Below are 14,652 nucleotides of genomic sequence, written 5' to 3' on the forward strand. Positions count from 1 at the left end.
ATAATAAACTTGTTTTAAAAAATGCTAATAGGTCTTCCTAAAAGGTAAAAACATACAATAATAAACCTAATAAAGATAAAATCATTAACAAGAACCCAAAAAAGAAGTAATTCCATTAATTCGAAAAAGGAAAAAAAAAATGTATATGGCAAAAACCCTAAAAAAAACTGAAATCGGGATGATGGCCAGAATTCACCACGAAAGTTGCCCAAAACTAGGGCTAGGGTTGGGGTGTTTTTATGTAGAGAGCATGAGAAAAATTGTAAAAGGTTTTTACTCTCTCTAAAAAGGGAATGTATAGAATGAAACGATTTAGCTTTGGTACAAAGTGGTCATATTAATCTTGACCACTGAATGTGAAACTGAGTGGCTGCATTTATTTTATTGACCAAACTCAAACTTTAAAAGAAATTTTTTCGAACTTTATGACAAATCAGAACTATCAAATTTCTCATCAAATGATTATAAGTAATTGTGACCATTTTGCATTAGAAGTAAATGGTCCCATTGTATACAATTCCCTCTAAAAAAGGGTTTTTAAAGCCCCAAATCTTACCAATTTCATCAAAAGTCAGAAATGGCCCTAATAAAAATAGAAAATACAAAAACATGCAAAAAGGTTAAAAAAAAACCTAAAAAAAAAAAAAAAAAGGAAGGAATTGTCAATTGTTTTTTACCATCATTGGACTAGCCTCGGCCAAGAACCGGTGAACCTGCCTGCAACTCTCTCACCATCTTTCTCTAGTATTCATGGATCCAAAGGAAATGTTGCTACCAAACAAAGAGTTCTTAGGATTACAATTTATTGATGCTATCCAAGTAGCATACACCCATATTCCAAGATATGCCTCGTCCAGGAGTCATCTCCTAGAAACAAGCAACTATGGTTATCCAAATGTACCCTTGTTAGAGTAGGTAATTTTGGACAAGAAATCAAGTATAAATTACGATTGACACAAGTTGTTATTTGCTTCCTAGGGTTTTCTAGAATTCACCTATTCGGATTTTCTAGAATTCACCTATTCGGATTAGGAATCGGCAATTAGGATAAGGAATTAGTAGTAATTGACCTGATTCCTATTTCAAATAGGGACTCATTTTGATTTGATAGAATTACCTGGTTTTATGAGAGAACTGGATGAGTCTATGAGGAAGCCTCACATTTTGGATAGGCCAAACCACCTTGTTCCTACCCTTTTCATTTTGTATTACATTTATTTTAATTTTTTTAAAATTGAAATCAATAATTAAATTATTTTGCTACCATTTCCCACACTAGAGAATCGGTATGCACCAGCCTGGATCAGTCATCTAGATCAATCAAGCAAGGGACGGACTTACCCTCCTGATCTATTTTTCTTGATACTGGTTGAAACTGTTCAACAAACATCAATTTCCTTTTTTAGCTATTATATGGCAATTTTATGCATACTCAAGTAGATATACAACCATTTAGCAAACTTTGCTTTTCATTTATCCATTGTTCTGCCTTCTCTGCTTACACACACACATACATATATATATGAGATAATCTACCATTTGCAACCCTTCAAATATAAATAGTAATATTAGAATGGGCTATAAATGGTAAAATTTACTTACTATGTGGTTGTTTTTTTTAAAAAATGACCTTTTTATAGTAGTTTGCTCATCAATCAATAGTGAACATGTAATTATCATTGCAAGGCAAGGGGTATTTTTGTGATCTTTAGAAAGGCAAAGTTGAAATTTCACTAGAGGACAAGAGTTTTGACTAATATAATTATTTTACACTAACTTCTAAAATACAATTGTACTTTTGTGAAAATTTCAAAAAGATTTAAACAAAAATAGTTAATTTTTTATAAATACACTCATCAAAATATTCAAAAACTATGCTAGGGACATTTGGTTGACCCCACTTTTTAAATATATAGCTTTTTCATTTTGATGAACAATCACAAAATAAATAAATAAAAATGAAAAATGCATGCTCAAACGTATTTTTCTTAACCCGCCTAACATAGGCCATTTATTTCGTAAGATGCTTAGATCTAAGCCTCTAAAGTAACATTTTCCTTTTTCTAATTCTATATATGGCTTTGTTATCAATTGATTAACAATGTTAAAAAGGAACAAAAAAAGTGATTTTGAGTTCCAAAATGAAGGACAACTGTGACCTAGCCAGAGTATATAATAATTTTCTTTCTTTCTTTTTCAATTATTTTCTTTTCTTCACAATCTAGATCATTCACAAGAAGTCCTTTTTACAATATTACAACTTCAAATAGAACAAAAGAAAAGAATACAATAGGATCTCAAGAAATTGAAGCCATTCAAAACCACACTTTTCATTAACAAAGAAAATACACAACCTATGCTTCAGAATAAAATATATAATAAAATTTAACTCATGGTAAACATGAGTAAAGGAGGCTTTCAACTTTTCACAAAAGTCTAAAAATTTGAACCACAAAGATTTCAGATTCCAGGGCACTTGCTGTTCTAATTTACACTACTTAACAATGTTAAAAGAATCTCCTTTCACCTCTATAACATTACCCAACTAATTTTCTTCAATGATTTTCAAGCCCCTGAGTGAAGCTAGCATTTGCCTCATTTGCTTGAGTAAGAGAGAGAGAGAGCGCCAGAGCTTGTGGAAGGTGAGAAGAGGGGTTTTATAATCATAAAAAGGAAGAGGTGGCAGTATGCGAAAGCCATGTGTCACCACAAAGACTTGTAGGTGCCACTTGGCACCCAGGTGGCATACAGTTGGTGCCCAAGTGGCTTACAAGTGGCTAACATGGGCCACAAGGCACTCATTAGAAATCTCCCATCAAGCATTCACTCATGGCAGAACACTTATGGCAGCTGATCCTGTGCATGTATGGTGGTTGATCGTTATACTCACGGCGGCTGATCCTGTGCACTCATGGTGACTGATCCTGTGCACGTACAGCGGCTGATCCTGTGCACGTACGGCGGCTGATCCTTACACTCACCGTGGCTGATCCTGTGCATGCACGACGGTTGATCCTTACACTCACAATGGCTGATCCTGTGCATGCACGGTGGTTGATCCTGTGCACGCATGACGGCTGATCCTTACACTCACGATGGCTTGAACTCTCTATTGCGCACCACGGCTGCCCACACATGCACAGCGGTGTAACTCATGCCGATGACCTCCCAACGCACTTCATCATGCCGGAAAGTCTTGGTCCTTACACTTAGGTTCCGGTATCATGACATGCTCAGACCTTTTCGGCTTGAGAAATGCCTTGTCTTGAGTGTCATGGCTTGGAATGGGCTCAGGTGGAGCTGCTTTGAAGATCTGAGCTGCAATGAGTTCAAGCAGAGCTAATTCTAGCTTAGGGGCTTGAACGGGTGATAGCTAAGGTTGTTTGGACTCGATGGGGTTGTTAGTATCAGACTGGCTCTTTGCTCCATTCGTAGGCTCTTCTTTGCCCTGGGCTAGACTTTGAACCTTATGGATGACCAGCCTTATCATGCCCGAGCCACCTCTTTGATATTCACCATGTGACATGCTTCCCCAATATCATCCGCATCAAGGAGGGCACGAGGGGAGAAGGAGTTCAGATCTTTGGAAGGGAAATTTTTAATGTTCGTTCTTTTTTCATCCTTGAGTCGGACCTTTAGCATCTTAGTCTCTTGGCCTCATATCTGGGCTTGACCTTTATTTTCCTTCTTGATGGCCAGGTAGAACTGCCCCCAACGGAAGGCGAGCAAATCTTCTGGACTCCTTTCATGTTTGCTCTCAAAACTAGGGGAGATGTCAGACCTGTGTGTATGTGCAGAGTCTGAAGACGTGTTTGAGGTGACATGGGGGCCAACCCTTAGTGAGGTAGAAGGTTTAGCCCTTGGGTTATCGGCCTTGGTGCTAGGAGTGGCCTTATGGCCACCATTGTTTACATGCAAATATATGTGCGCCCTTGACCTACGACTGGCTCGTTGGTCTTGTGCTCTTTGAGGGATGGCTTTCGAGCTGCCTCGAACTGAGTGAATAGTATGCAATACAATTGGAGTGACATGAGGGTCACTTTTAACAGTGGATTTGGGTCCCAAAAGACCCAGGGCTTGTGAGCAACTTGGGGTGGCCTTTTGTTTGCCCTGAAATGATGAGTTAACGGCTTAGCCCCTAGTCATGTTGGGTGTAAGTGTGTGTCGAGTGGCCTTGTGGCCCTTTGACTACGATGGCTGTGTGATGTGCGGTGCCGAGACGGGCGTCACGCGTGTGGAGTGAGTTGGGGGTAACCTTTATGTTACTTGCAGAAGCAACGATTGTAGAGGAGCCAGTTGCGATAAGAGGGGCAGCAGCTTTAGGCCCACTATTAGACTCGAGATTGTTGGAGGGTCCACCTGCAACTGAGTGATCATGAGGGGCGATGGTTTTAGAACCACCTATGCACTCTGCAACAACATACGTTTTGTTGATGCCGGTAGAGGGGTAGTGAGGGGTTAGGGGCCCCCTTCTCACTTTCGGTTAGGCCGGAATGCAAATGCGAGCAGTTTGGTTGCTCTGCATAAGAAAGAAGAAGACATAGGTTGAAGGACCTTACCTCAAAAGGACTAGCTCGCTAATGCAGGGACCATAAAGTCCCTGACTTGAAAATAGGAGTTGGAAAATCCCAAAGCCATTTTTAAGTGTGGGTTAAGTCTTGTGCAGGTTTGCAAGCAAACCGAAACAACTATAGGGTGGCGCATCCCCAATGGAGTCACTAGTCGGTGTGGGTTGGATTTTCTGTTAGCCCAAAGAAGTCTGGGGTCGAGGACTCGATTTCGGCAAAAACCCTTTCTCAAACAACCACCAGCGAAGCGTGCGGATAGAGACTAATAATGGGAGAATTTTCGTACAATGATTAGAACGTTATGAGCCTACCTTGTCAACGGATTAGTGGGACGCGTCTGGGTAGATTCTTAGATCATTAGAGAAAGCCCTCAGACTGTCATTGCAGTGTGGTTTGAATTTGACTCCGTCGCTTGATTGCACAACACTAGAATCACACGTATCTATTGGTTTTGAGACTTGTCTCCAACTGGGTATGAGAGGTTTGAGAGGTGGGCATTATGTTTCTGGGTTAAGAGGTTAAAAGAGAGATAAAAGAGAAATATGGTGAAAAACAATGGGAAGCAAATAACTAAAAAGATGGAAAAAAGATTTTTTTAAAAAAGAAAAGAGGTTCATGAAAAACGAGAAGCCTTCTGGCATCATCTCTCCAGAGAGGTATTACCAAATGACAGAGGAAAGATGCTCAATTTATGATTGAAGTACCCCGAAGGATTCAGGGGAACAGAGTCTTGAGGGTTGAACCCTCGCGAATAGTTTCCGAATATCCCCCTTATGCATGGTATCAAATAATAATGAAAAATGATTTTATGCATGCATGAGTGGTGAGTAGTTATGAATGGTATGAGTAATCCAAATGGGAAGATGGATTGTAAATGTGTGTTAAAAAAATTATATGTAACAAGAAATTTGAAGCAAGAGTTTCTAGAAAAAGATAGAGAGAAAGAGGCGAATAGAGCAAAAAGAAGACGCCTCATTCTTTAGACATCTTTCCGATGTCCCCTCTCTAAGAAGGTAACCGAGAACGTCGTAAAGATCCCTAGATTTCAAACAAAGTCTAGAGAACTCAGGAGGATCCAAGGAGAATAAACCCAAGAGAATATGACCCTGAAGATCCTCGCAAGGGCAGTCCTAAGTTAGAAAGGAAGACAAAATATGAAAAAGAAGAGATAAAAGAGAAAGGAAAATAGAGAGAGGGAAAGGGAGAGAGAGATGTATGAATGGAAATAAGGGATAAGAAATCATTGAAAGCAAATAGAAATATTAGATAGGTCAAAATCAAACGGAAGGAATGCTAATACGTGATAAAGAAATGATGTACTAATTTTTAGAAAGAGAGTAGAAGAGTAAAATAAAGATATTTAAAAAAAAGATGAAAAGAGATAAAGTGCATATCTATAAGAACTTTTTAGAAGCAAAATGAAGTTTTATGGTAGAGAAATTTAAATGATAATGGGAGAATCGATGAGTTTCCTCGAATAATATCTAATAGAAAAACAAAATAAAAACCTGAAAACGAGGGAAAAATAGGTAAAAAGAAGAGATGAAGATAGAGACGAGATGGAGGAAAGAAAAAGAGATTGAGATAATGATGGGAAGAGATAAAGATGAGGGAGGGACGGAGGGAGATAGAGAAATTTGTGGAAGAAAAGAGAAGTACATGAGGGGAGAGAGAAATTTGTGGAAGAAAAGAGAAGTACATGAGGGGAGAGAGAAATTTGTGGAAGAAAAGAGAAGTACATGAGGGGAGAGAGTTTAGGGAAAGAGAGGGAAGGAGATAAGGATGGGGAGAAAGAGAAAAAAAGAGATAGGAGAGAGCGAAGAAACAGATTTGAAGAGCAAGGGATGAGAAATGGGGCATGAGTGGATGAGCGATAGCCTTGGGGTAAAGAGAGTTTCATGAGGGAGAGAGAGAGAGTTTTGCAAAGGAGATAGAGAAAGAAACTGAGAATAAAAGAGAGTTTCGTGTGAGGGAGAGGAAGAGATTGGATGAGAGAAAGAGAGAGAAAGATTGGGTGAGGGAGTATGATAGGGGAGGTAGAGAGAGAGAAAGATTGGGGAGAGAGAAGCGTGACTGTGAAAGGAGAAAGAGAAAAGGTTAGATCTTGGGGACAGTTGCGTTACTCTGAATTGGGGGAGACGTGGATAGCAACGAGAGTTTTGTGAAACAGAGAATTCCGTGAAAACAGAGATGAAGATAGATTGAAAAGATTAAGGGAGAGATTAATTAGAGAGAGGGAAAAGAGAGACACAGGGAAATTCCGGAGTGAGAGAATTAAGGAAGAGATAATAATAAGGGACGTGAGTGAGAATGAGAGAGATGGCCTAGGGTCGACCCACTCGAGAAAGAGAGAAAGAGAGGGGAGGGCTCGAGCCTTTGGCTTGGCTCAATGTCGACCCTTAGGTGGTACACCCTTGATAGTCCCTTGAATGCTCTTGAAAGTGGGCCCCAACATGAGGGTAGGGTTTAGGTTTGGGTGTGAGTGAGCCTAAGTGGGTTAGGTTAGATAGACTAGACTAGGGTGTATCGGAGGATGATTGTATGTTTATGTGAGTATGATGTATGAAATGACGTAGGGTATGCAAGTATAGGAGAGTACGTATTATCTTGATTTGTGTTTATCAAGTATTTGAAATAAAATATTCAAAAAAATCCCAAAAACGTTGTTTAAATTTTTTTTATATATATAATTTTTCAATTTTGGTTAAAGATTTGTGAGTTTTTTGTTATGATCTTTATTTTTACAATTTTGTTTTTTGGATTTTTAAAATTTCCCTAATTACAAATTAATTGTTTGAGTTTATTTTTTTACACTTTTATAATATTTGGAATTTTTTAAGTTTCTCTTTGATTTTATATAAGTTTTGGTATCTCCATTTTATTTTTAAAATTTTTTTTTCTCTTTTCAATACATCTATAGGTTTTGGCCTACTCAGGCAAGTACACTCGGCTTAGTAACTCGTCTTGGCCAACGGTGAAACAACCAATTAACTCGTATCATCCAAGATCTTGACTTATATTCATTAATATTTCTCTATCTAGACCCAGATAGACCTAGACCCAATGCAGGTCTAGATCAGGTCTCGAACCAACTGAGTAATATTGCTAATAAGTATCCAAGGTCAGTTGAAACTATTTAGGGGAAAATAAAGAGATAAGCATGGCAAAGTTATTCATGGAAAAGATAATAAATGAGCTTCCAAGGAAAATTAACTCCCCATTATTGCACCATTCTAATCAGCGCATGTGGTATACATAAGTGGGGATTGGAGCCAGATTTTAATCTTCACAACTGAGACAGCCATGTCTGTTCTATCTCAATTTTCATCACACTTCTTTTTCCTTACCATCATCATCGCTTTCCAATGCTTTTACTCTGTGATAACAGTGCCTGATGGTGCGGAGGTATCGCGCTTTCCGGGCTTTGATGGCCAATTTCCTTCTAAACATTATGCAGGGTGGGTAATCATCAAAACTCTGGCTATAAAACTCCTCTATTCTAATGTTTTGTAATTGACCATGAGATGTTTTAGGAGTTATGTATTTTTGTGGACATGTTTTAGGGTACATTTGTTGGAAGTTGTGCCCCGACAATGAGTCAGGTGGCCTAGCCCTAAAAAGTAGGGCTTAGGCCATGGGCCAGGTTCGGTCCAGCCCTCTCGTTTTTTTTTCTCTTTTATTCATTTGTTCGTAGCTCTGCCCAGTTCCGCTTGGGGGCAAGGGCCAGAGGCTGGCCCAAGCCGTTGCTAGCCTTAGTAGAAAGTCCAATGTATGAAGCCACTCTTGGATTATCCACATAATCCTAGAGACTTGATATTTAGTCTTTTGGGAACCACCTTGTGCATATTGCAAAGTTAACAAAAATCATGATCATCATCACTAGAGTCTTTTTATAACTATTTGGGGTTGGCTACATGAATCATCTTTCATTGTTATGCTTTATCAATGGCCATCCCTCCAGTTAAATTATAAATCACTATGTCATTTTTTACTATTTACATCCATGTCCTTTAGGGTCTTCCCTTTGCCCTTCTAGAGCCTTCCACTTGAACCAAATCACCCCTCCTAACTGATGTTGTTCTAAGTTGACACTACATATGGCAAGACAAATCTAATTGCCCTCATCTTATGGTTTATTGGGACTAACCCTAAGGTCCTCCATATGTACTTATCCTTGTCTTACCACTCATGCATTTCAACATTATCATTACAACTACACTCAGTCTATGGATTTATTGTATCTTGACCGCCCAATATTCCATCCCATAAAGCATGGTAAGTCTTATAGGTATCAAGTAGAACTTCCCCTTCATCTTTTTTAGTATTCAACGATCACAGAAGATTTCAAAAGAACATCTCCAATTCATCCACCGAGCTTAAATTCTATGCTCAACATCTTCCTCAATCTCCCTATTCTAATGGTTTATTGACTCTAAATATTGACAATAATCTATTTAGGTACTTTTTGGCCGTCAAACATAACTAATTCCTTGTTTCTACTCTTAATATTTCTCAACTTTCTATTCATATGCTATATCTTTGTCTGGAAACCTTTTGACTCTAAAGAATCACTCCAAAGTTTTAAGACAAAGTTGGATAAAATACTAAATAAAATATAGGTTTACCTTTGAATTTAATATTGTTTTTCAAAACCATCCCTAAACTAGAAATAGTTTAAAAGTTAGCCCCAAATATTTGAAAGAAAATAGAAAGGGAAGTAAGCAACCATGGGCTTGTTATTATCGCCACCTCTATGAAACCATAATTCTCATTTCGTGGGATTGGGATTGGGGCATTGGCGGTTAGGGACATAGGTGCCTCAACATATCGTCCTCAGTCTCCAGTCCCACCATTAACACCTCAAACAAAAATAACAAAAAAGAAAAGAAAAGAAAAAAAAAAATAGATAGGAAAAGGAAAGCTTTTGCCTACAAGGCACGATAAAAATTCGAAGAAGAGCATACCCTACAATTAGAGCTTATCAAAATGATACCTAATGTATCTCGCAATTCGAAAATACATAAGGGATAAAAAATAGATTTTTGTTTTTCTAAATCTCAGGAATAAAAAATTAGTTTTACACCTCTTTGAGAATATTCAATAAATATAGAAAATAAGCCATATATGTTGGTCAATGAAGAAGTCAAAAACATGAAAAAGATGGCATAACTTAAAAGTATTTCTTTCTAGGATATATAGTTTTCAATTTTTTATATTTATAATATTATTTCTTGTACTTATGGAGAGAAGTTTGCGAAGTATATTACATGCTAATGTTTCTAAGACTACAGGTACATCACTTTAGGTAATGAAGGGAATGGAAGGCACATGTATTACTATTTTGCTAATTCAGAACGCAGTCCTTCAGAAGATGCAATTGTATTCTGGACTACTGGTGGTCCTGGTTGTTCAGGAATGAATGCCATTGTGTACTTTCATGGTTGGTATTTCTAGATTACATTTACTACTAGCAATTTACTCATAAAAAGTCCACTTTTCATCATTGTGCAGTTTCATTATAAGAAGAATTTGCAAACTTTTCTTGGTCCCTTTCAACTAATTATTGTAGTGTTAAATTCATGATTCATGAATGTTGTTGAAGGTCAAAAAGACATCTCATATACAATGACACGAAGTACCATGACAAAACTATCCCATCACAACACACAAATCCTGTCTATAGCATGTGCAAAAAGTTTATATCTATATGCTTGAGTGTGTTTTGAATAGTAGGTGCATGTGCAGTGCAGGTCTCATTAAAAGGTTCTATAACTGATAGTGGTAGCAATAGTACGAGAAATAATATAAATGAGAATATGTTAGGGTATGTAATTAAATATTGCAAATATGTTTAGCGAAATGAGTAAATTGTTTATGTTATTTAAAGATAACAAACAAAATTTAATATAAAAAAGTAAGTAAAATAAAGAAAATTTTGATATCATAGTTAATTAAATTATAACTATATTTAGTATTCATATAATAGTCCAATTAAATTTCAATAATTGTTATTATTATGATTCAATATGTTATTAACAACTAAAATTATTCATGCAATAATAACAACAAAATTGTATATAAACATTTTAAGTTTATAATAATTCAATAATAACTATACTTAATATTCATATAATAGATAAATGTTATAATTATAAATTACTCCGTTCATTATTTTATTATATCAACGACTAAAATTGTTCACATAATAATAATAACAATAATATATTTTAAGTTTGTTATAATATTAATAATAATTTTATTATCATTTTATTATTACTATTATCATCATCACCATCATCATCTAATCAAAAGATTATATTACATAACATATACATCATAATTAGAATTCCACTTGATCGTGTAATTGTTATAATATTCATTACAATAATACAATTATATTATGAGTTTCATTAATAATATTTATATCAATCATGATTTTTAATTTTAAAATAATTTCCAATATTAATAATCATTATAATTAAAATAATTGATTATAATAATTATAATAGTTATAAATAGAGTATGAAAGAGAACCATTAAAAATGTGCACCCTCACAATATGCCTTTCCAAAATTTTCACTTATAAGTAATTAGTGAAGAGTCAGGATCGATATAGAGAGTCACCACTTATAAAAGGTTGTACCCAAATTTGTAATTATTAAAGGGTTTTTTTTTTTTTGGGGTATTTCAGTGGGAAAGACAGGCCCCAACCCGTTTTTTCAAGTAGATTAGAAGTAAGCTTTTTGAAGGTATTAGTGGGGTGGTGTTAGTGGTGGAAATGGAATCCACAACACGGTGATTAGGACATGGGGTGCTACCACCATGACCCCAGCCCCTTTCCACCTATGTTTAAATCATAATTTTTTGGTGAAGAGTCACAATAGATGTGAATAATAGGGTCTAACCCCATAAGCAATTACTAAGAGTTAGTGACTCTTAGAATTTGATGGTTGAGTCCTTTGAGTCTTTCTACCTCCAAAACAAGACCCCCCTCTCCCATTCCACACATTATTTTTAGGAATTTATGTACTCTAACCGTCTCTCTAGAGATAGATTATATTTTTATGTTTGTGACATGTGTCCATCCCTTGCTTTTGGTTTAATAATGTAGTATATAGATGCATAAGTTAGCACATATTCCTTTTTGTTTTCTTTCGCTTTTCACATGGTAGTTCAATGATATGATTTGAATATATGCAATCATTAAAACATTAACCGCTCAACTCCAAGCATGAATTCTTGGATAGTATCTCTAGATTTTAATTGTTGAAAGCAATGGTTTAAAAAACGGATTGGTGACTCGGATCGGGCTTCCAAAAAACCGATCCGGATCGGCGATCCGGATCGAGAATCGGGTGAATCGGTCAGAATAAAGCTTAAAAAAAATTCGAAAAAATTAATAAAATTCATTATAAATATTGTTTTTTAGGAATTCAATAAAAAATGAGGGTACTCCATTAAGAATTTTCATGTTTTTGAATGAATATGCGAATATTGATATGTTCTTTCCCTGCATGAACCGCCATTCAGCATTTAATTTACAATATTTCGTGCTCATCCCTACACTTTTGCTGTTGGGACTCGATATGTGAATAATATGGCTGGGATAGGGTGGCCTCAGAATCATCATCTCTCTCATTTTCTCTTTGAATAATATGGATTAAAAAAAAAAAAAACAAATTTTCAAAAAAATCGATCATGGATTAAAAAAAAAAAAAATTTCAAAAAATTCTATCATGGATTACAAAAAAAAATTCGATCATGGATTAAAAAAAATAAATCACAAATTTTCAAAAAATTCAATCATGGATTACATAAAATTTGATCATGGATTACATAAAATTTGATCATGGATTACATAAAATTCGATCATGGATTACAAAAAAAAACAAACAAAAAAAAACAAAAAATTCAATCGTGGATTACAAAAAAAGAAAAAAACAGTTCGATCATGGATTACAAAAAATTCAATCATGGATTACAAAAAACTCTATCATGGGTTACAAAAAAAGCAAAAAAAAAAAAATTCAATCATGGATTACAAAAAAAAAAACAATCATTTCGATCATGGATTACAAAAAAAAAACAAACATTTCGATCATGTATTACAAAACATTTGATCATGGATTACAAAAAATTCTATCATGGGTTACAAAAAAAAAAAAAAACAAAAAAAGCGATCATGGATTACAAGAAAAGAAAACAAACATTTCGATCATGGATTACAAAAAAATCTATTATGGGTTACAAAAAACCAAAAAATTCGATCATGGATTACAAAAAAACAAAAACAATTCGATCATGGATTACAAAAAAATCGATCAAGTATTACAAAAAACTCTATCATGGAATACAAAAAAAAAAAAAAATAATAATAATAATAAAATAAATAAATAAATAAATCCGTACGGACTCGCCGATTCACTGTTCGGACTCGCCGATTCCGTACAGTGAATCGACGAGTCACTGTACGGAATCGTCCGGTTCTCTCTAGAACCGGACGATTTCTGATTTTTCAACCGATCCGATCCCTTTTCGCGAATTCCGAGTCGAACCGGGCGAGTCCGGTTCGACTCGGCGTTTTTTAAAACGCTGGTTGAAAGATAAGGTAATAGGGACATTGCACCTCCCCTAAGAATGAGGAAGATGAGTAAAGATCAATTTAAAATTGGAGTGGAAGAGACATGTGGAATGGTAGATAAAGTTAAAATTTCCTTAGACCTTGCTAGGAAAATAAATAAAGTATATGGGAACTCAAAGTAAATTCTTAATAAGAACCCAATCTACAATGTTTACCATTCACAAAATTAGATTTGAGGAGGAGGAAGAAGATATGCAATACTAGGGGAGGTCTATACCCAAGACTAATTCATGTTTGGTAATCAGACCCTTGGCATGGTAGCAAAGCTAGCACTATGCATCCAAAGGTTAATGAATGGTAAGAGAGCCATGACATGCCTATTTTGTATGGAAGCTCTAAGAGAACCAGGGAACTCAAGCTCAATCTCATAGTTAGCTCTCTGCATATTCTCTCTACACCTTGCACAAGCTTCCTAAAACAACTATTCATAAAAGACACAAACCCTGTAGACAGAATCACATGGACTCCTCTCTATCTTTCATTATAAGAGATAGATAGAATTCCCCATACCCTACGCTTTAGTTAGATAATTATGTGGAGATAATCATTCATATAACCAAGGGTTTATATCCCCATAAAAATAAGCAAGAATTTTAAGAAACGTAGGATTCACTTCTCTATAAAATAGGAAATCTAATAAGTATAAGATAGAAACCTAGCATCCCACATTGGGCTTCTTGCCAGTTGACCAAACAAATGTCCACATTTAATTGACTTCCATCAAGTGCACAAAATAGATTACCTTTCTACCACCTTCTTCACAGGCCCCAATTTCCCACCCTCAAAAGGAAAAAAGGGCACTCATCTTGGAAAGACATTAATCAAATCCAAAAATAGCTCAAATTTAGTAGTGTAAGCAACTTTGTCATTGTATTCACAACTTCCTTCTTAGTGTCGATCTTCAGCAACAAGATGTTAGAATCTTGTTGGAATCTTGGTCGTAGAGTGAACTTACATCTTCAAACTAGAGTGAACTTATATCTTCAAACTATGGTATTTTTAATGTAAATATCTAACAGATGTTCAAGCCATTTTACTATTTCGCAAGAAATTGTGAAATGTTTATGTATGCTTGTAAACCACATCATGTGTGTTGCAACATTGTCTTAAAGCCATTTGCTTACTTCTGTAACGATTTCAAATCATTTTGATACTAGCTCACTTAATAAGAAAGAAACATGGGGATTTCTCACAAAATGGTAAAAGCATTTATTTTCTTCATCATTCAAACAAAAATTGGATTAAAGCAAATACACGAACATTAATATTAAATCTGAAAATTACCATGAAAATAGGGTCTCTTTTATATTTAATTGCCAGCTTAATAGGAGGGGAGTTTTTTATTTGCTTCATGGTTAGAATCTTAGTTTACAAACCATAAGTTTATTTAATGGGTGCGGTATATATAACTTGTCAACCATAAACATGTGTACTTCTAAATCT

At 35.6% G+C, this 14,652-nt stretch overlaps 1 protein-coding gene across 1 annotated transcript in view; it reads left to right on the plus strand.

Annotated features, from left to right (window-relative positions):
* Nucleotides 1-14,652, plus strand: part of LOC148781752 (uncharacterized) — a 40,359-nt gene that overhangs the window by 23,202 nt on the left and 2,505 nt on the right. The window contains exon 12 of the mRNA XM_088870892.1: nt 9,860-10,008. Within this exon, the coding sequence (XP_088727018.1) occupies nt 9,860-10,008 (149 nt within the window). The remainder of the gene's footprint in view (nt 1-9,859; nt 10,009-14,652) is intronic.

Source organism: Amborella trichopoda, chromosome 6, assembly GCF_054954075.1.
Source record: "Amborella trichopoda isolate Santa Cruz 75 chromosome 6, AtrichopodaSantaCruz75HAP2 v2.0, whole genome shotgun sequence".
Lineage (NCBI taxonomy): Eukaryota > Viridiplantae > Streptophyta > Magnoliopsida > Amborellales > Amborellaceae > Amborella > Amborella trichopoda.